Source organism: Lactuca sativa, chromosome 9, assembly GCF_002870075.4.
Source record: "Lactuca sativa cultivar Salinas chromosome 9, Lsat_Salinas_v11, whole genome shotgun sequence".
Classification (NCBI taxonomy): domain Eukaryota; kingdom Viridiplantae; phylum Streptophyta; class Magnoliopsida; order Asterales; family Asteraceae; genus Lactuca; species Lactuca sativa.
In genome coordinates, this window is record NC_056631.2 from 79,804,296 (window position 1) to 79,825,617 (window position 21,322).

Below are 21,322 nucleotides of genomic sequence, written 5' to 3' on the forward strand. Positions count from 1 at the left end.
TCCATCATTTAGCATCCTAAACATATTACAAAAGTAACCCTGCAACATAGAAAAATATACAATACAAGAACTATCCAGGAAATGTTAAGTTCAGTACTTTAAACCTTATATTTTCAACACATATTACATCCACGACATTCTTATGTATCAAAACAAGATAGTTTCAACTTGAGGATAAGATTGGCTTAATTATTTAAAGATAAAATATACTATAGATCAAGTCAAGTTCAAAGGTTTAAATTGAAGTTAACGATGAGATGTCTAAAGTCAATATGTGCACCAAAGTATCCTGATATGCTCAAGTTATTCTGTTATGCTTATCTCCTGATTAATATTATTATGATGTTTAGCCTAAAGATTTATAAACTTCCATGTGTGTTATAATTTATAAGGATAATTTGTTATAGCCTTAATAGATTACAACGGTGTGCAGATAAACTAGGTGAGTATCAATTTATTCTTTATATTCTTTGAAATTTTTTATCAAATATGATTTTGGTTTGACCATCTTTCATATTTTAGGGTGTTAAATTTACTACATGGACCAACAACTGTTATCCTAGCATGTTGTAGATTAGTTTATTTCTAAGGACATGTCTCTTAAATGTTTTTGCTAATCCCACTCCATAGTCCGCATGTCTATAGTTAAACAAAATCAATCAAAAGCAAGCATCAAGTGTCCCCTTTTTTCAATGAAAAGAACTTCACTATGTTGTTGAGTAAGACTATGATGGTTTTTGAAACCATGGAATAAAACATACTAGAAGTCCTCAATAATTCTCTTATCCTTTCTTAATTTCTAACTTATATACTAAAGTAGTCATGTTGCTAATGTAAGAAGAATCAACTTACCAACAATTAAAATCATTGAAGTTGATAAGAAAAAACATCAAATTAGATGTTAGAGTAAAATCTGTTATACATAATGCACTTCTATATGGTGTTTTACTTCAAGTGGAAGGATGAAACTCTACCACAAAGATGTTGGAAATTCTAATAGTATCTTATAATGGATCAGACGAGGTAAATTCTTATTAATAGAATAGCATAAATCAAAGATATGAGTTTTTCTTTGCATAAAAAAATGAGTCTTTTACAACTACATTTAGTTTATCCAACTATCGTGTTAATGAATTAAAGAAATTCAAGATTGATAAGACTTGAAATACTTTGGTTCACAAATCAATCATGTCTATGTGCTTAATAATAATGAGAAGGTCAAGTTTATGAATCTTCAAAGTTAATTTGGAAACATAAGGAAACATGAGCAGTCTAAGGTTCAAACCTTTACCATTGTAATTGCGGTTTATTACGCATTACTGTCTTCTTTTCAGGGTTGAACAAGCACATAAAAAGGGAGCATTAACGACATAAAGGAAAATCCAAGGATAAATTTATTGATTTGGCAACTCAAGTTGCCTTTCTAATTAAATAGTTAAACGAATTTTGTACTAAAGGAAGCTGCCCAAATCTAACCGAAAAATATTTGAAGGTGGTTAATCTTCAAGGAATGAAAAACCAAAGCAACCTCAAACGATGCGGGCTACAAGTAAGGATAAAACATCAAACTTTGAAAAAGATTGCATGACCAAAGTTTTTGGCATAATAGACTTTTTTGAAGCTAAGTACAAAAGGATATTAGCTTCTTTTAAGATAAAAAAGTAGTGGATATAAAGTGTTGATTATTATGGAGGAAAACCGAAAGTTAAATTTGTCTCATTTAATGATGAAGAAGTTTAAACACAACTTTCCAACTTGTGTTTGATGGCTAAGAATGATGAAACTAGTGACAAATCAAGTGCTTTTGAAGATACTCTAGCCCAAGTTGTTAAGGTTGTTCAATAGTTAACTGATATCCATATTCTATTTATCAACTTTCAAAGTTAAAATTTCAATTATTTTAATAATAAATATACCATTTTTTTATTATATGTATGTTGATCTTCAAAGGTCTCATAAAAGTAAAATTCAAATTCAAAAGGAACTTGATAATTTGAAAATAAAATTTATAAGTAAAACTTGAACTTGTAACTATAATATATGAATTAATTAAAGTAAAGGTTTCTAAATGACATTCTTGTATGCGAAAAGGAAGTTACAATTTTTAAGAGTCCATCAAAAAAGAAATTTGAATTCACTAGGGACATCATGAACAAAAGTAATAAAGCTAATACTTGAAAGATACAAGTTTTGTTTAAGATAAAATTAATTTTAAGATGGATCACATTGCCTAGCCAACTACGATTGCAAAACAAGTTGAGTTGTCTTAACAAATCAAGTAGATAAGCATGTCAAAGCTGACAAAGTAACCAAATACTTTATAATTATAGTGAAATAACATACTTAGCCTTCAACTATACATTTAGAAAAGGATCTAAAAAGATTAAACAGTTTGAGCCCTAAGTTTGTCAAACACAAATAGATTGCCGAAACTGGTATAAAAGTGTATGATGACTGTTTGTCCTAAAAATATCACCACATTTTTCCTCTGCCAGGTTATAAAAGTGAAAATGTTACAATTAAACCCATTTCAAAATAGGTTTCCAAAGGTTTTTAACTTTTTGTTATATGAGACATGGTGATAAACACATAAGGTACTCAGATAGTGGTTTCTTTTATCACATAACTGAGCTAAATTCCCTTATAATATAATATGTTTAGGAAGATGGACATGATGTTACCTTCAGATATGAGATTAAGGACAAACCATAAGACACAATGTACTTCAATGCCAATCAGTTGTGTTTAACAAACTATCATATGTCAATGGACTTATATAGAACTTGATCTCAACTAGCCAACTAAGTGATGCTTAATATGGAATTAATTTCAATAAGGTTTAAGGGAACATAAACGATGCAAACAAGAAAGTGGTAGCTCCTTCTCAGAGTAACATCTGCATACTTAATATGTTGGTATTTATAAATGGTGTGTAGGTTTTAGTAATGTTTTTAATTTGGCAAATTTCATGAAAGACACTAACATTAATAAAATTATGATTTTGACATCGTGTTTTCTTTGTTCTCAATTAAGTTACTAAGTTTACAATTTTGTTGTAAATTTAATCAATCGACCGGTTTGCTTCGGGTGTTACATGTTTTTCACTTACTGATTAGGCAAAAAGTTGGCGTGGTTTCCATATATGATTTTAGTTGGCAAACATATATATTACATTAAATTCGTAAGGAGATTTGTACTCACTTTCCTTTATTTTTTCTTCTTTTCTTCTCTCATAGCATCACAATTTTGTGCAATGACTTTCCAATGTTGCTCAAGTGGTTCATCACCCCAAAGTGGTGTAAGCAAGACAATTAAAGTTTCCTTTAGGAGACATTACTATGGACAACCCACCTTGTCTTAGGTGCTGTTTGTTTTTTCGAAGAGAAATTGCTTGAAGTCTGCGGACCACCTTTTCAATCCTCTGTAGCAGAAGAGGTGGAACAAACGGCTGCAGCATGTAATAAAAAATATGTTTGTTTTTTAACGTTTGCAGACTGCTGCTGTAAGTTAAACTAAGGCGTGAAGAGGTTTGAAGCAGTTGGTTTAGTGCTGCGCCACGCAGCACACGCGCATCAGTTTTTAAGTCAGAAGTCTTCTGAAAAACAAACAGCTGCGAATGGCCAAGTGCTGCGCGTGTGCTGCGCGACGCAGCAATAAGTGGTTTGAAGTGGTTTTTTTAAAAAAACAAACAACACCTTACTTACACTACTTTGGGATGATGAACCACTTGAACCAGCTTGGAAAACCAGTGTACAAAATCATGATGTTGTGAGACATAAAAAGAAAAAAGAATACATATCTACATTAGGGTTCAATTTAACATAAATATTTGCCAATTAGGAACATATGTGGAAGCTCCATCAACTTTTTGTCTAGTTAGCAAATAAGAAATATTAAACATCCGAAGCAAATCATTCTATTAGTTAAATTTGCAACAAAATTATAAAGTTAATGAATTCATAAAAAATACGAGATTAAGATCAAATATTTATATAAACTTAATGTGTTATCTAATTTGTCCTTTTTTTTTTTCAATCACTACGAGGCATTTTGAGTCTCAACAAAAGAGATATTGCCCTTCACTTATTTTAATAACTAAGATCAAAAATTGTAATGATGCATTATTTTAACATGTACATAACTTATTTTCAAGAAATTAGATAAAAAGTTAATAAATAATAATTTATATATTTATTAATTTTTAAATATAGATATATAAAAGTTATAGTATTCATCATTTTATTTTGAATACTTATTAACTAAAATACATAATAAAGAAAACCATTATATTATATTTCGACTTTTTTGTGGTCTAAAGTTTAAACCACGAAATAATCAATATATAGTGATTTTTTAAAGTTAGAAAGGTTAATGTCATAAAAACCTTTAAGTTTCAGGGTTTTTTCGGTTTTACCCAAAGTTGAATTTTATGTCCGTTTTTACCCTAATATTTTCGAAAAAATGTTCAGTTTTACCCTTTTACCGGTAATAACAGGTTTTCCAGGTTACCATTAAATTAAATTTACAAAAAAAAACCCCTTAAGTTTACCCTTTTTTGCGCTTTTACCTTTAAGTTTATAATTTTTTTTTTACACTTTTACCCTAAGTATTTTTTTCAAAATATATGCATTCATGTAGAAAAATCGTATTTATATACGAAAAACTGTTTAATTAAAAATTGTATTTATATTTTTAATGTTATATATATATATATATATATATATATATATATATATATATTTGTTTGTTTGTGTGTGTGTGTTTGCAAGGTTATACCATTTAAAAAGATAATTTATATTTTTAGAATTATAAATACGTGTTTTATAGATATAGTTTTTAGAAGTATAAATACACATTTTTACATTATTATATATAAATATGTATCTATACTTCTATAAATATATTTATATTTAAAAAAAAACATATATCAAAATACATAGTTACACTTCTAAGAGTATATGTATATATTTATATAAACATGTTTATGATTCAACAAGTTTTTTTTATTGATATGTATATTTTTAAATGCATAAAAATATATATTTGTAGTTCTAAAAACATATTAATTTGTGTTTTTTTTACATCTTAAATGGTTTATCCAAGAAAAAACCCATACACACACACACACACACATATATATATATATATATATATATATATATATATATATATATATATATATATATATATATATATATATATGGCAAAAATGAATATATGGCTGTCATATATATAAAGATATGTATAGAACCAATAAAATAATATCGTTTCAATAGAAAAATCACTGGTTATATTATTCCAATTTTTTCATATTGTGTTCCAATCCTATTTTATCTATTTCCTGATGCAACCCTACCATATTTCGTTTGTATATGCGTACTCTATAAGCCTTCACGTATGTATATCTATATGGTGTTTCAGTGAGTCTTGCATAATGGTTTTTTTTTCATTAATAATAATGCCCTCGGGTTTATAATCAAGAGTGAGATTGTCGTTGGTTCTCTTAATCCATTAGTTTTTAATCACTATAAGATTCCTTTATTCATTTTCCACAATGGGTTCAAGGAGTAGCAACTGTTGGTGAAATATCATGATATACTTTCAGTTTGAAAAATTAAATTTATAAACTTAAATTAAAATGATTAACAAACAAAATTTCAAATAAAAGATGCACGGAAAAAAAGATTTGATTCATTTGAGTTAAACTATATATTTTTGGTGGTTCTATACCTAACATTAGGTACATAACAGCCACATATTCTCCATGCCATATATATATATATATATATATATATATATATATATATATATATATATATATATATATATATATATATGAAGAAATAACATTAAAAAAAATGTAAATACGATATCTAATTAAAATTTTTTCGTATATAAATATAATTTTTCTGCATGAATACATATAATATGAGAAAAAAATACAACAGGTAAAAGTGTAAAAAAAGTATAGATTTAAGGGTAGAAACCCATGAAACTATATTCTTATAAAGTTCAAATGTTGTATTTTAATTGTCATCGTACAACGAGTGAAATGACAAACGGGCAACAAGCTGTGCCGCTAAGCCTTTTTAAATGGTAAAACTAATTCTTTTAAAGAATAAATCCGAAGATCTAGGGGATATAACATTACTATGCATGATTCGTTGTACTCTTTTAAGAAGCTCTACCGCATCCGGTGCGAGAAAACCAAACGTATCAAATGCAAATGGTATGAACACGTGTTGATTTTCCACGCACGATCTCTCATGTTTGGTGACTTTGTCTGTGGCTGTTTTTAAAGTAACATGTCCCGCTGTTGTCACCGATAAAAGGGTAGAAACGTAAAAAACTATAAACTAAAGGGTTTTTTTGCGAAAATAATATAATGGTAACCTGTTATCACCGGTAAAAGGGTAAACCATATATTTTTTGAAAAATGCTAGAGTAAAAACGTACATAAAATTCAACTTTAGACACAATCGACAAAACTCTGAAAACTTGACAGTTTTTATAACATTAGCCCAAGTTATAATGGATTACATACAATGGAAAAATATAAAACGTAAGTGGTTTATTAACGAAAACGAATAAAAATTAATACATAAACTGATTAAAATATACCATATGTTTTTTTTGGATTTTGACAAATTACCAACCATCAAATTATAATCTGGTCAAAAAGTAAAAATCGTATTTAATAATTTCAATTTTCAAGATAATGGGCGGAAGAGCAAAGAGTCCCCGCACAAAAAATAAAAAGCCACTCAAATACACAATTCAAATTGCAAATAGCAAAAAAAATCCCCGCTTCCGCCCTCCGCTCTACTCTGCCCCACCGCCGTCGCTCCTCGTCGCTGCTGTGTTCTGCCGGTTGCCAACGTTTTGACTGAGGATGCCATAACAAGGTAATTTTCTACTTCTAATATCGAAATCTACCATCTGTCATTTGTTAATACTTAAGTTAGGGTTTATTTCAAATGTCGACCCATCTACAATCTTCCATTCTTCATTTCTTCGAATCTACTATTTTTTTGTTGTCGTGTTAAACAATCGATGTTCATGGTTCTGTTAATCTGCTAATTTTTGTTAATATTTTGTGGAATTATTCGAATGCCTAATAATATTTTGTTCGATGGAGGTGTTCATAGTGAAATTTTCTTTCACTTTATCCATAATTTTTTTATTTTAGTTAGTAGATTTGTTTCTAATTACCCATTATATATGTTTAAAATTTAGATACTACTTTGTTATAAAAATTTGGATAAAGGTAATTAAATCTAGTGATTGACTTTAAAATGTGGGTTAATCTATTCCCACCCCTGCTTTCTATATATCGTGAATACTCCTCTTTTATACTTTTATTAATATTAAGATTATATATTGCCACTAAATTTATATTATACGAAAAGAATCCCTTTTATTTAGTTATTATGAATACATAAAACCACACATCAGACAAATGTTGCTTTGTCGACAAGGTTAAATATGTCATAAAAAATTTTCAAAATTTAAAGTGGCCAGAACAGAAAGTTATGAAAATTTAGTTGTTTTAGTGGAATGTTTGATGTCAAAATTTTCACTAGTCATAGTCGACATTAAATAATTTTAAAAATGATTATTTTTATTGTCGAAACTAAAAGATGATATGAAACAAAAAAAATCAAAATATGATGGATTTAGGTAATTTGCCCATCGTTATTATTATTTTTTTTATTATGTCAAATATTTCTTTGTAGTATATACATAATACAAAATATTAATCGGACATAACAACACTACGATTGTATACAAAATATAGCTAACAAACTATTTGTTTTTTTTTTTTTTTTATAAAATACTATTTTCATATAGAAACGCCATAAATTGATTATGAACACAAAGTTCCAGATACTTACCTTACTTTCTAATAACATTTTTATAAATTAATAATATTATGGTGAAAAAACAAATAATTTGTAACCCATTTACGGCATTAACCCAATTAGCTGTTATATAAAACAAATATGACTGACCAATTTCTGCAATCACTATTCGCTTTTATCCTTCCTTATTCATCACTTACAAATTGTAATATTTATCAACAGTTAAAACAAATGATGGATTTCCACATAAATGAAGTAAAAAGTGAAGAAAACGAAGTAAACAGTGATGAAGGACATTCTGTTATCAACACTACATCACCATTTTCCACCAACATGGTATGTTATACAAAGCTCATTATTAATTATCATATCAAGTTCATTATTAATTATTTTATTTTGTTAACGAAAACAAATGTAAATTTCAGGTGTTCAATACTAGTGAAGATCTAAAGAATTGGGCCCAAAATGTCGCACGCTCTCTAGGTTATGTTATTGTTACAAGAAGATCCAAGCCTAATCTAGTTGTACTAATGTGTGATCGTGGTGGTATATACACAAGTAAAAATTCCTCTCGTAAAAATATATTTTCAAAAAAAATAAATTGTCCGTTTAATTTGGCGGCAAAATACTCGAAGGCGAATGATTTTTGGACGTTAAGGGTGATATGTGATGAACATAATCATGAACCTGCAGAACGTGTGGAGAGTCATGCATATGCAAGACGACTGTCTGATGAAGAAACTCGTTTGGTGGAAGAATTGACAAAAAAGAATGTTAAACCGATGGATATTCTATTAGCATTGAAGGAACAAAATAAAAATAACGTGTCTTCTTTACAAACTGTATACAACGCACGCCAAAAATTTCTAAGAAGTTTAAAGGAGAAAGATGCATCACAAACTATGGTTTGTGATATCGATGCTCATACGTATGATGAGTGTTTGAGAAATAATCGTGTTGATCCACCGATTGAAAAACTCTTTAGACAAAGTTGTTTGAAAAAGGAAAATGTTTTGGGGAATTTTGAACCTTTGAGACATGGTTCTTGTTCATGTTTGTGTTCGTACATTAATCAATTCCCGAATATGTTCGAGAGGTACATAACGGAAGTACAAGATGTAAAAAGTGATGGAAATTGTGGATTTCGAGCAATAGCTGTTTGTCTTGGTTTTAATGAAGATGCATGGCCTACAATTCGATCTGATTTAATGGATGAGTTAAACACACACAAGGAAGAATACGATGAGATTTTTGGAAGGGAATGTCGATTACAACTTCATGACTCTTTGAATTTCTTTCGTACAGATATTGATGCGACATTTGAGTATTGGATGACTTTGCCTGATATGGGTATCCTGATTGCTTCAAGATATAATGTGGTATTACATTGTTTAAGTGTTGGAGATAGCTTGACATATTTACCACTTTGGTCTACTCCACCAACTTGGCATGAACGTGTTGCTGTTGCAATTGGACTTGTTAATGGAAACCATTATGTCAAATTAACATTACAAGCAGGGTACCCTATGCCTCCTATTGTGCCTCAATGGACTCATTATAGATATGAGTGTGCATCTTCATGGGTTACTCCGTATATTACTCAACTAGACATGTATAATCAATGTTATCATTCTCATTGTAATTTTGAAAAAATTACTAAAGATACTTAAAGGCGTAATATGAGATAGCTTCTATTTTTAATTATCTTGTTTGTCTTATTTTTGTAAAATGTTTGAGTACGGTGGATTAAACATACTGCTTACATGTTTAAAGCAATGTAAGAAAACTATTTCATGTTCATAAATAAGTTGCCAACAAAAAACTTAATTAATGACCAAGTTTTGATTTTAACCAAATAACATCCTCACAACTTGATAATACAACAAACTTGTTGCAAATATAATTATAATGTAATGCCCACTATAGAAGAGTTTTTTCACATTGTTTTTTTATGGCCCACAATAGCAATCATATATTTAAAATAATTTTGTATAAAACAATCTACAAAAAATTAACTAAATTAAATAATAATTAATTTCTTTAATTGTGGAAAGGTTAATCACAATCATCAAGAAGATCGAGTATTGGAAGTGAAAAAATGGTTTTTAATGCAGTGTCACGGTTCATTAAAGTGGGCACAAAGTTGGGACACGAGATGAATGGATGAATGAGAATATGTCATATGTCATCAATAATAAAGGAAATGGGTGTGTCTCTTGTTAATAAATGAATATTTTATCTATCAACGCTTGTAGTATATTGAATAAGATGAAAAGATACAATTGGGAGTGTCTTTCCTTGTTATACACGTGACTCGGGTTAGCACGATAAATTTGTTTCTTTTAAAGAGTTGTGGAATTTCTCTTTTGATATAGCTACAATAGTGCTAGAGGGTTATTAGGTGGAATTTTGTCTATTTGGGATCCAATGGTGTTTGAAAAAAATAAAATTATTGGTACCGATAATGTATTGATAGTAGAGGGGAATGTATATTTTATAAATTCCCGTGTTATTTAGGGGGTGTTTGGATAAATAGTTTTTAACTTATTAGTTTATTGCTTATTTGCTTATTGTGGTGAGAATAAACAATTTTTTAAAATGTGTTTGGATTAGCTTATTGCGGTGGGAATAAGCAATAAACAATAAGCATTTGAAGTGTTTGACAAATAAAACAACTTATATGACTAAAATGATCAATAAGCAATAAGCATTCCTTCCATTGCTTATTAAAATCAGTTTATTTAACTTATTCCTACCGCAATAAGCTGATTTTTAAAGACTCCTATGTTGGTGATTTTAGTGTCACCATGTCATTTTAAGTAACTGGAACTAACATGTGAGCTAAGGGGCTTCATGATTTGTACTCTGATACATGTACGGGGTTGTGCGGAGTGCACGCATGTATAAGATCGAGTCAGAAGCCGGTTCGACGACTAGTCGAGGGTCCGGGGGCAGCACCCTTGGGTCCAGGGTTTCCAAAGGGGCAGCGGCCCCTTTGGCGGGGTTTAAGGGCAGCGCCCCTAGCGGGGTCCAAGGGACAGAGCCCCTGGGTGGGGTCCCGCCAGGGGAACTTAATGGAAAACTCAATTTCTTGAGAGTGATTATGGTAAAACTAACAAAACTCGTTAGTTTTGGTAACCCTAATCCGGATTAATATTATTGACTTCCAATGCAACTAATGACGGCCCAACCCTAATGAAACCCTAATCGTGTTTAGTATATAAACAACTCTTCTTTTCAGAAGGGGGCCACGTTCTTTAGCTCTCGTTTTTCATCACACATTCACAAAACCCTTTAGCATAATAGCTTACGTTTTCTGTGCCTAGAAACGTAAGTGTCCGCTTGGATTATCCTAGGCTGAATTTCTTGTAACCCAGGCATAGGGTAGAAATATTAGTTTGGAAAATGATATCACGATCCAAGCTGGTATCCAGATCTCCACCGCAAACCCTAATTTTCCCAACATCCTATCCAAAACACTTAAATTTGCTTATTGCGTTGGGATTAAGCAATAAACAATAAGCAGCCTATTTTTCCCTTATCCAAACACCCCCTTAGTGAATATGTACGCTCCACAGGATTCGTAGTAAAAGTTGGTATGGGAGTAATGAGTATACAATGTTTATGAGAAGAAATAAGGGTGCGTATATCGTCTTTGGAGATTTTAATACAATTAGAAATGAGTCTGAAAGATTTGGTTGTGTGTTCTTTCAAAGAGTTAGCACAAGATTATAATGATTCTATTAATGATAGTGAGATTCTTGAAGTGGCTATGGGGGCTTTTTTCTTTTACTAAGGTGAGTCCAAATGGAACAAAACAAAGTAAATTAGACCGGTTATTTGTTTCAGAAGAGGTGTTTACTCATTTCTCTCATTTTTCTGCTTTGAATCAAATATTTCGGATCATAGACCCGTTTTAATAGTCAAATGTTGTGTTGGATTTTGGACCTAGACCGTTTAAAATGTTTTCCTCTTGGATATATGAGCTAGATTTTGATCATATTTTAAAAAATTCTTGGGGTTTGGATTATAGTGCTACTAATGGAGGGGCTAGTATTCGGTTCAAGGATAAGCTAAAAAGGCTTAAATAGACTATAAGGGGATGGTGAGGTTTGGAAAAAACTAAAAGAAATTCTTCCTAAGTTCAATTTTTAAATAGATTAAAAGATATTGATAAAGTAGTGGATGATGGGTTACCTTCGAATGAGATTATGGAAGAAAGATGTTTTGTATCAAGACTCAACTATTTGAATTAGAAATATATACAGATGAAACATGTGGCTCAAGATTAAATGGAGTATAAAAAGATGATGAAAACTCTAAAAAAAATCATGGTATATAGAATAGAAAACTTATGCAACTTGATATTTAAGGTGTGGACGTAGGTTTGGATTGGATGACAGAGGTTACTGTAAAAGAATTGTTTTTCGAATTTTATGAAAAATAGTTTAAAAAGTTTGCGGTCATCCTGAAGGAGAGGAAGAGCTCTGGTTAAGCAATCCCTTTTTCTTTTTCTTGAAGCCTCGGTTTTTCAGGAAGAAGTAAAAATGGCAGTGTGGGCTTGTGGTAGCGAAAAAGCCCCGGGTCCATATGGTTTTAATTTTGAATTCATAAAGCGGTATGAGATTTGCTAAAATCGGATATTTTATAATTTATGGCTGATTTTTTCGAAAATTCTAGAATACCTGCCGGTTGCAAATTTTCTTTTATTACTTTGATCCTGAAGGTTAGTAGTTCGGTTGTGGTTAATGATTTTAGGCATATTAGTCTTATATTTGTTCGATATAAGATTTTGGCTTATGAAGTAGTTGAATGGTATAAAAAGAAGGAAAAAAAGATCGATGACTCTAAAATTGACTTTGTAAAGGCTTATGATTCGACGAGTTGGGAGTATTTAGATTGTGTTATGCTGTTTTTGAACTTTGGATCCAAATGAAGAACTTGGATACAAGCTTGTCTTTAGTCGGCTAGGGATTCTATTATGATGAATGGTAGTCCTACGAGTAAGTTCTACAGAGGGGGTTAGACGTTACTGAGACATGGAAATCCTTTATCGCCTTTTCTTTTTCATTCTTCTTATGGAAGGGTTAAATATAACCATTGAAGATGCAAATGATGCGGATATTTATTCCGGAGTGCAGATTGACAGACGTGATTTAAAGATTTTTTATTTTCTTTATGCAAACGATGTGATTATTCTTGGCGATTGGGATAGTTAGCAAAATTTGATTTTTTTTTTTGAATTGGGGTGTTATGGGATGAGGTTAGTTGTTTTGCAAAGGCCATGGGATGTAAACCATATAAACTGCTTTTTTTACTTATCTTGGTTTACCGGTTAGTCAAAACATGTCCAAATAGGAAGTTGGGATCTAGTGAAATCAAAGCTTCATAAAAATTGTCAAAATGGAATGTTACAACTTTATCGATTGGTGGCCGAGCTATGCTTTTGAAATCGATTATGGGTGCTATTGGTATATATATTATATTTCTATATTTCTCCTTTCGTTGGTGGTTGCTAAAGACCTTGAATCGAGTAGATCAATTTTTTGGGGGTAGTGATGATGTTGTTAGTAAAATGCACCAGGTCAAATGGGTCTTAGTGCTAGCAGAAAGATGCAAAGGAGGGTTACGTGAAGCTTATCAGCTATAAATGTTAAGTTACTACAAAAATGAAGATGGCATTTTCTGAATAATATTTCTATGATTTGGGTTGAAGTTATTAAAGCTTTGTATGGTGATCAAAGAGGTTTCGAGATGGGTCAACATAGGGCTAGCAGTTATGGGCTGTGGGCTCATATTATTTTATCTAGTTCTCGGTTGGTGGAAAAAAAAATTATAGATCACTTGGTTTGAAGAGGTAGATTGGTAATGGTTGTTTGACTATAATTTTGACAAATTCTTGGGTAGGGATCAAACTTTATCGACTTCTTTCCCTCAGCTATACCATATCGACACAAACCTAGAATGCTCGATTTTTTATATGTGGTCTGATGCTGGATGGAAATGGCAATGACATCGGGATATTAGAGGAGGAGTCGAGTACATTCAATTAAACGACTTGTTGGTGGTGCTACAAGTTATTGTTCTTTCGGATTGTGAAGATAAATGGTGGCGGGATATAAGGGATTGTGGAACTTTTTTGTTGCTGATACTAGAAGATGGACTGATAATCATGTTCTACGATCTATTGACTTACATACGAGATGAAACATTTTTATACCTAGAAAGGTGAATATTTTTGTTTGGCGTGTCCTGTTAGATCGGCTTCCTTCTAGTGATAATTTAGACAAAAGAGGTATCAATATTCCTTATACTCTTTGTCATGTTTGTTCAATAGAAATTGAGCAACTAGACCATTTTTTTATCTGTGAGGTGGCAGCTAGAACGTGGAATGCAATGTTTTTTTGCTTGAGTTTTATCCAAAAAATGTTGCTTCAAAGAGCTATGTTTGATGCTTTTGTGACTATTCTAGTTATATGTAAAAAAATGAATCATTGATGCGGTGACATGTACTACCCTCTATTGATGACAATTCTAGTTCTTTGTAAAAAAAGGAATCATTGGTGCGGGGATATGTACTACCCTCTGGTATTTGTGGCTATTTTGAAACGATCAACTTTTTGTAAGTAAGAAGATTATAAAAGATCAAATTTTTGATGCGATAAATGAATTTTTTTCTTATGGTTTCGTGATAGAAATAGTAAATGTTCTGTAAATTGGGTTTGTTGGTTACAACAATGTAACATCCAAATGCAAGTACTCGATCCAACAACATTTTGAATTAAATAAAAATGATAAACCCCAAATTAAGGAGGGTCACGACGTGAGACATAAGGTCTAATGACGTGACATTCGACTGAAACGCATGACCATTTTTTAGGCACACGACGTGACACATATATGTTCACGTCATGAGATCAGGCTAACCCTAATATTGTGTTTTGCTCCATATTTAAGGGAAGTAGGAGGCTAGGGTTTGCACACCCTCATCCTCCATCACCCCCTTCCTGCCCAAATCGTTTTTAGCATCCATTGGTGACATTGAAGAGCTCATTGAAAGATCTAGTATGCTCAAGAATCATATTAAAGTGATATTGCTAATTAACATAGGATACTAATGGGCCACACTAACAACAACTTGATATAATTTATTATTTATTAGAAATTGATTTTAATAAATATTCAATAAACTCTTATAATTAATTGGCAATTATATATTTCTAGGAAATAATAATTTTTATTAGCAAATAATATTACATAATTCATATGGTATGAATTATTAAGTCATGTACAACATTTTGGACTAGATAAATTGTTTTGTCTTTTACAAAAAATTAAAGTCTATATTTTATAAACTTTGTTTATAAAATATAAAAGTTATCTATTCTTTTAGGAAGATATGGATGAAACTAACTAGGTTAGTCCAGACATGGCTATTTAAATAATCAAAAGTAAAGTCTATACCATACAAGCATGGGATTCATTCTATCTAGTAGAAGCATGGGGTGCTAATATTGCCATATTTATACATATTTTTAGGCAATATTTGAATACATTTTGATTAATATTTTGGTTATTTTCATAGATAAGTGGTACTTATAAGATGTAATTGTATTTGCAGCTAAAAGAAGTCACCTTGAAGAATAAGGACTAAAGGCGACAAGGATTGGAACTTTGGAGGTTTAAAGCTTAAAAGATGAAGAATTCAGCAAAAAGACGACCTCACGACGTAATCAAGCCTCACGTAGTGAGTATTAATGTTTTAGAAGATAAACATCCAGAGGCAAGAATCCTTGTTCAATACGGATAAATACTAAGCTCACGATGTGAGAATCCTTTTCTCACGACATGAGGAGGTTAAAATCGAAATTTATAAATAGTCTTGATGCTTACAGATTTTAGAGGTTGGTTGGAGAGAAAATAGTTTCCAGAAGTCGTTTTTCATAGAAAAAGAAGATGGGAATCTAGTAATTTCAACCAAGGAAGAAGAAGAAGATCATACTTAATTCTTAGTTTGGTACATTATTATGCTTTTAATTATGAAGATTGCTTGTTTGATTGTTACTATGAGTAGCTAAATCTAGCTGCTTATGTTAGCTAGATGAAGCTGGAACTCATGGTTTAGTTATGTTAGTACGGATTTTTCTATTTGGTTAATGGCTTATGTTTGATTGTTTAAACCTAGCATGCTGAATTTGATACTAGATTGCTTTAATTCAAATACTTGTTCTTCAATTATGAACTTCAAAAATCGCACAACTTCTTCAAATTAAGCTCATTCACTGCTTCACTTTCGTTCAAGACTACAAAATAAGATCAAGAACTAGAGAAACACATCTTCATTCGGTTAAAGTAAAATAAAACTAAAAGGAAAAATAAAACTAAAACTAAAACTAAATAAAAAGAAAAGAAAATGCAAACTCTAAAAACATTTGGTTGCCTCCTAAGAAATGCTTCTTTTTAAACGAGTCGTAAGTCAGACTCCTTCCCAATCTACGTTGCGCCAGGTGGAACTGTAACCTCCATGTTCTCCATCATCTTGAGCCTTATTCTCTTGTAGGCAACCCATCCATTGAATGCCTTTCTTGAGCTTTCTTGCATTGTTGAGTTGACATCTTCTTTGTGCTTTCGCTTGGGTACTTTCCTCATTCATGTGTCTTTAGCTTTTGTCTTGTCTCTTTCTAGGTTTTTATTATCAAAATTGGACTCATCACTCTCTTCTTCTTTTTCTTCAATCAACTCTGTTACTGGATTTGGTGGTCTTGTAAAAGCAAACACCTCAAAAATCATTGGTGTTGACATTAGAGGTTTCGAAGGCTTTTCTTCTTTCCAATTGCTCTTTAAGTTCTTTATGCTCCATGAACATTGTGTTTCCTTGATTTATCAAATTTTCCTTGGCACAAAATAGGAACGGAAGAGGTGGTCGATACGGCTCAACAACAGAAAAATCATAATAGCTTAGGTAAGTAGGGTGTCGATCACAGGTTATACCTATCTAGTTTTAATTCATATTCTGTGTAGTTTAGTGACCATTAATCTGCATGAATTTGATTACCTAGTAATTTAGTGACCATTAGATTATTAGAGCTAAGATCGAACCAATCTTAGATAAGTAATTAAAGTATTTGAATTTGGATGTGCTAGAGAACACATATTGTGAACGTAATTGTGTTTTTTAACTCAATCTTACATAGCTCCAATCCTGTTTAATAACTGATTATGTGTTAAATTAAGTATGACCATGCATAGCTCTACATGAATTAATTTAACATTGGTAAAATTGGACTCAAATTGCTAATAATATATTAATTGGTAACCAACGGAAATTATCCATAATAAATAGCTAACCATTGAGGGAAAGTGGATTTGAACTAACATAAGTGTTTTGAATATTGATCGAATAGTTGTTAAGAATTTAAGTTTGTCTAAACTTGCAAAATTAGATAAAAAAAACCATTTTACTTTTGCTTAGAATTTTAGGTTAATTTAATAGTAAGTAGCTTAAACAATTCATTTCGTTCCCTGAGATCGATACTCGACTGTTTGTGCTATACTATTTGTGAAATGGTACACTGCCCTGGGTCGGATAGCTAGTAGGATAGGAGGTAAAATTAGGTGTAGCTATTAGAAAACATCGAGTTTTTGGTGCCGTTGCCGGGGAACGGCTTATTTGATTTTTAATTTATTTGCTTTAGGTTAATCGATCCTTTTTGTGGGGTAAAACCTAAAAAAAGTTAAGTGTTTGGATTAGTTTTCATTTCAGAACTGAACTCATGATGCGAGCTTAGTAAGTTACGTTTTATTTTGTTTTTCGTTTCTGTTTAGTTTAGCTGCGACAACATGACGTGGTGCTCTATACCACGTCATGGTGGACAATCTGTAGGTAGTCTTAAGCAGTTTTTGTTCGTTTTTATGTTTTTATTTTTGCTTTTGTTACAGTAGTTCATGACCCGTAGATCTAACACACTTTTGATACCACCACTTGAAGATCCAGAGTCATCCCTTCACAAAATGACGGATAAGAATGTAGGAGAAAACCAACCACCAAAGAAGTCGCCTTTCAAGGATCTTAAATCAGTTTTTGGGAAGAAGAAAGAGAAGAACGTGGGAGAGTCGAGCAATCAAAAGAAAGAAGAAAACAAGATTGAAAGCTTTGAGCAAAATCCTAATCCAAAAGATTCGGATTACGAGACCGAACCCGAATTCAAGTTAGAACATATTGAACCCGAAGACAAGCCGATAAACTTGATGGCAAACATTGCTGATATGTCCATGGAGGCATATAAGAAGAGAATCCGAGAGGACACCGGTCCAGGTCTTGTGTAGCCCGCCATTCCGCTGAAGGGAAACATTCTGTCCGCACTTAAAGAAGTACCATTTTCCGGGAAAGACCATGAGGATGCATATAAACACCTTGATGTTGTAAACGACATAGCGGATTACTTTAACTTCCCTAATGTTCCAAGAGAGACGACGCTTTTGAGAATGCTTCCCGTTACTTTCAAGGGAGCTGCTAAGGATTGGCTAAACGCACTTCCACCTGGTGTAATTACTACTTGGGCACATATGCACGAGCAATTTTTGGAACACTTTTTCCCACCTTCAAGGGTTGCTAAATTCAAGAAAGCTATAGCAAATTTCGAGCAAAAACTGGGGGAGTCACTTTATGAAGCATGAGAACACTACAAGGGGTTGATAAGGAATTGCCCCCAAAATGACTTGAATGAGAAACAAGAAGTGTTTATATTTTATGATGGGGTTAATGCCATGACGAGACAACTCCTTGATTCTCAAGGAACCTTAACTAAGAAAAATCTGGCTGAAATCAAGGAGTTAATTGAAGAGTTTTCCAAGCATTCTCGTGAGTACCATAATCCTAGACATGATGGGGCAAAAGGAATAGGTAGTGGGACTTCTGAAGACATGGCTGTTGTTTTAGCTATGCTAAACCCGATGGACTGAAGGATGACAAAAATGGACCAATCAATTCATACTATTAGAGTCGGTTGTGAAAGATGCAATGGTCCACACTTGACAAAAGAGTGCCACTTAGATGATAGTGAAAATAAGAAGGCTCAAGTGTTTTACTCGTGTGGAGATAAGTATGATGAAGATTGGAGGAAACCAAAGAAGGAGTGGTTACCATATGAAGAATATAAGAAGCAAAAAGAAGAAAAATATAGGCAGAATGCCCAAGGCTTCTACCAAAAATAACAACTGCTACTGGAGGCTTCAGAGAAAAGACACGATGAGACCGATGCGGTGATAAGGGAACACCAAATTCTCAGGAAGGATCAGCAATCCTTATTAAGGAATCACGAAGCATCGATTCAAAATATCGAAGCTCAACTACGTCATTTAACTACTTTGGTACATGAAAGATTATCTCCAAAAATTCTCGAGAAAATACCTCAACCACATGTTATAGTAATAGAAACCAAAGAGGATACCATCTCTGAGTTCCTTGAAGCACTTGAAGTCGATCCACACCCGTACAGACCAAAGCCGGAGAAGTATAAAGTTGAAGAAAAAAATGTTGCTGAAATATCAAACTCACGACGTGAGCATTCAAAGCTCACGATGTGGGCAGGGTCTGATCAGAAAAATTTTAGTAATGTTCAAGCTTATCGTCCTCCGTTACCATTTCCGTCTCGAGCTCATATTCATCCACTGGAACAGGAACACTTGAAATTTATGAAGCAAGTGAAGGGTATTTCATTCAACACCCCTTTCATTGAATCATTGTCTAAAGTTCATGAATATGCTAAGTTCTTGCAAGATCTACTTGACACTCGCCAACAATTAGAAAAGAATAGCAAGGTAATCCTTAGTGAGCAAAGTTCTAAAGTAATATTGGGAGAGTTACCAAAGAAAATGGGAGATTCTGGACGCCTCACGCTTCCGTGTGAATTTGGAAATAATACACAGACTTATGTTTTAGTTGATTCTAGAGCTAGCATAAATCTAATATTTATCAAAAGCTAAATCTTTCGGATTTGAAGGGTACAAGAATGGCAATTCACATAACCGTTCAATGACACATCCAAAGGGGCATTGTGGAGGATATTTTAGTGAAAATTGGGAAATTTGTTTTTCCAATTAACTTTGGTGTTTTGGATATGAAGGAATATGTTAATGTCCCAATCATTCTTGATCGCCCTTTATTAAATACTGCTCGAGCCTTCGTCGATATTCGCGAATCCAAACTTACTTTAAGAGTGGGAGATGATGAAGTTACTTTTGGAGTTGAAGAGTGTAATGCCCGTAGATCAAGGCTAGTTAATTTAGAGACGATAAGCGTCAAAAATGAATTTTTTGACGAAAGATTATTTAGAAGGAGTAATCTTAACTAAGTTGTAGTATATGTTACAAGGATTATATACATATAAAGAACGCCGAAATCTGAGTTATAACGAAGAAGTTATGACCTGTCGAAGTTTTGCGACAGAACCGGCACGACATAGCGCGACGTAAATAGTGAATTTATGATAGAGCGGCATTTGGATTTATCGATCTAAACGAAAGTCGTACAATACGTTAAACCGAGAGTGTGCATGAAAAGAACGCCCAAATCTGACTCTGTATGAGGAAGTTATGATTTTTCGAAGTTTCGGTTTAGCAGTGTACTACCCGAAGTTCGAATATGAGATTGAGCGATATTTAGCCGAAACAATCTAAACGAGAATTGAATATCTCGTCGATAGTAGTCCAACGGTGAAAAGACAGACGAAAACGGACGTCAGACGATGGAGTTATGATTTTCTAACAGAGCTTTCCTTTCTTGGCCTACTAAAAATAATATAATAAAAATAAAGTCAAAACTAGCCGATGAAGTCTAAATGAAAGTTATAGATCGTGTTTTTACCTACGCTTCGATATAAGAAACGTCGAAAACGGAGTTAGTATGTGGAAGTTATGAATTTTTGAAGTTCGGGGTGCAAAACCCCAAAACTGTCAGAGACCACGACGTGAAAACAGTGTTCACGACGTGGACTGGCTTCTGACGCCTTCTGCAGCCTGACAAAGCAAGTGGACGATGACGCATGCAATGACGTTTATGCCCACGATGTGGGAGCACTATTCACGACGTGAAAATCGAGAAAACAACAGATTTGAGGGGGCAGTCGTTTGTGGTTGCCAAATCTCTTTTCTCTCACCCGTATTACATTGATTTACGTGCAAAAAATACCCCCGAAGCCCCGGTATCATCCTGAGACCCGAAGTAAGTCCCAAAGTCTGAAGATCCCGAAAAGAAAAGAGTTTCCAAGCACAAGCTCTACCCGTGAGAAGCCCGGTGTGTGAAGATATCCCGGTTTCACCGGAGAATTGCTACTTGAAGAGCCGTAGTGTGTCCGAGCATAGTCTAAACAAGTGAGTGTATAGTCCCTTTCATAAACACGATTTTAATACAAGTATCGGTTGAATGTATTACATCTATGTTATGTGTGAGTGTATAGTCC

The 21,322-nt window shown here is 32.6% G+C and overlaps 1 protein-coding gene and 1 non-coding gene across 2 annotated transcripts; one reads left to right on the plus strand and one right to left on the minus strand.

The window, feature by feature from the left end:
* Positions 1-6,753: 6,753 nt before the first annotated feature.
* Positions 6,754-9,563, plus strand: LOC111902140 (uncharacterized). The gene is made up of 3 exons (XM_023898009.2): positions 6,754-6,905; positions 8,085-8,198; positions 8,288-9,563. The coding sequence occupies exons 2-3, from the start codon at positions 8,094-8,096 to the stop codon at positions 9,530-9,532; spliced, it is 1,350 nt and encodes a 449-aa protein (XP_023753777.1). The 5' UTR covers positions 6,754-6,905; positions 8,085-8,093; the 3' UTR covers positions 9,533-9,563.
* Positions 9,564-18,476: 8,913 nt separating this feature from the next.
* On the minus strand, positions 18,477-18,583 carry LOC111902143 (small nucleolar RNA R71). The gene has a single exon (XR_002853689.1). It is a non-coding gene; the product is annotated as a small nucleolar RNA R71 (small nucleolar RNA).
* Positions 18,584-21,322: the final 2,739 nt, after the last annotated feature.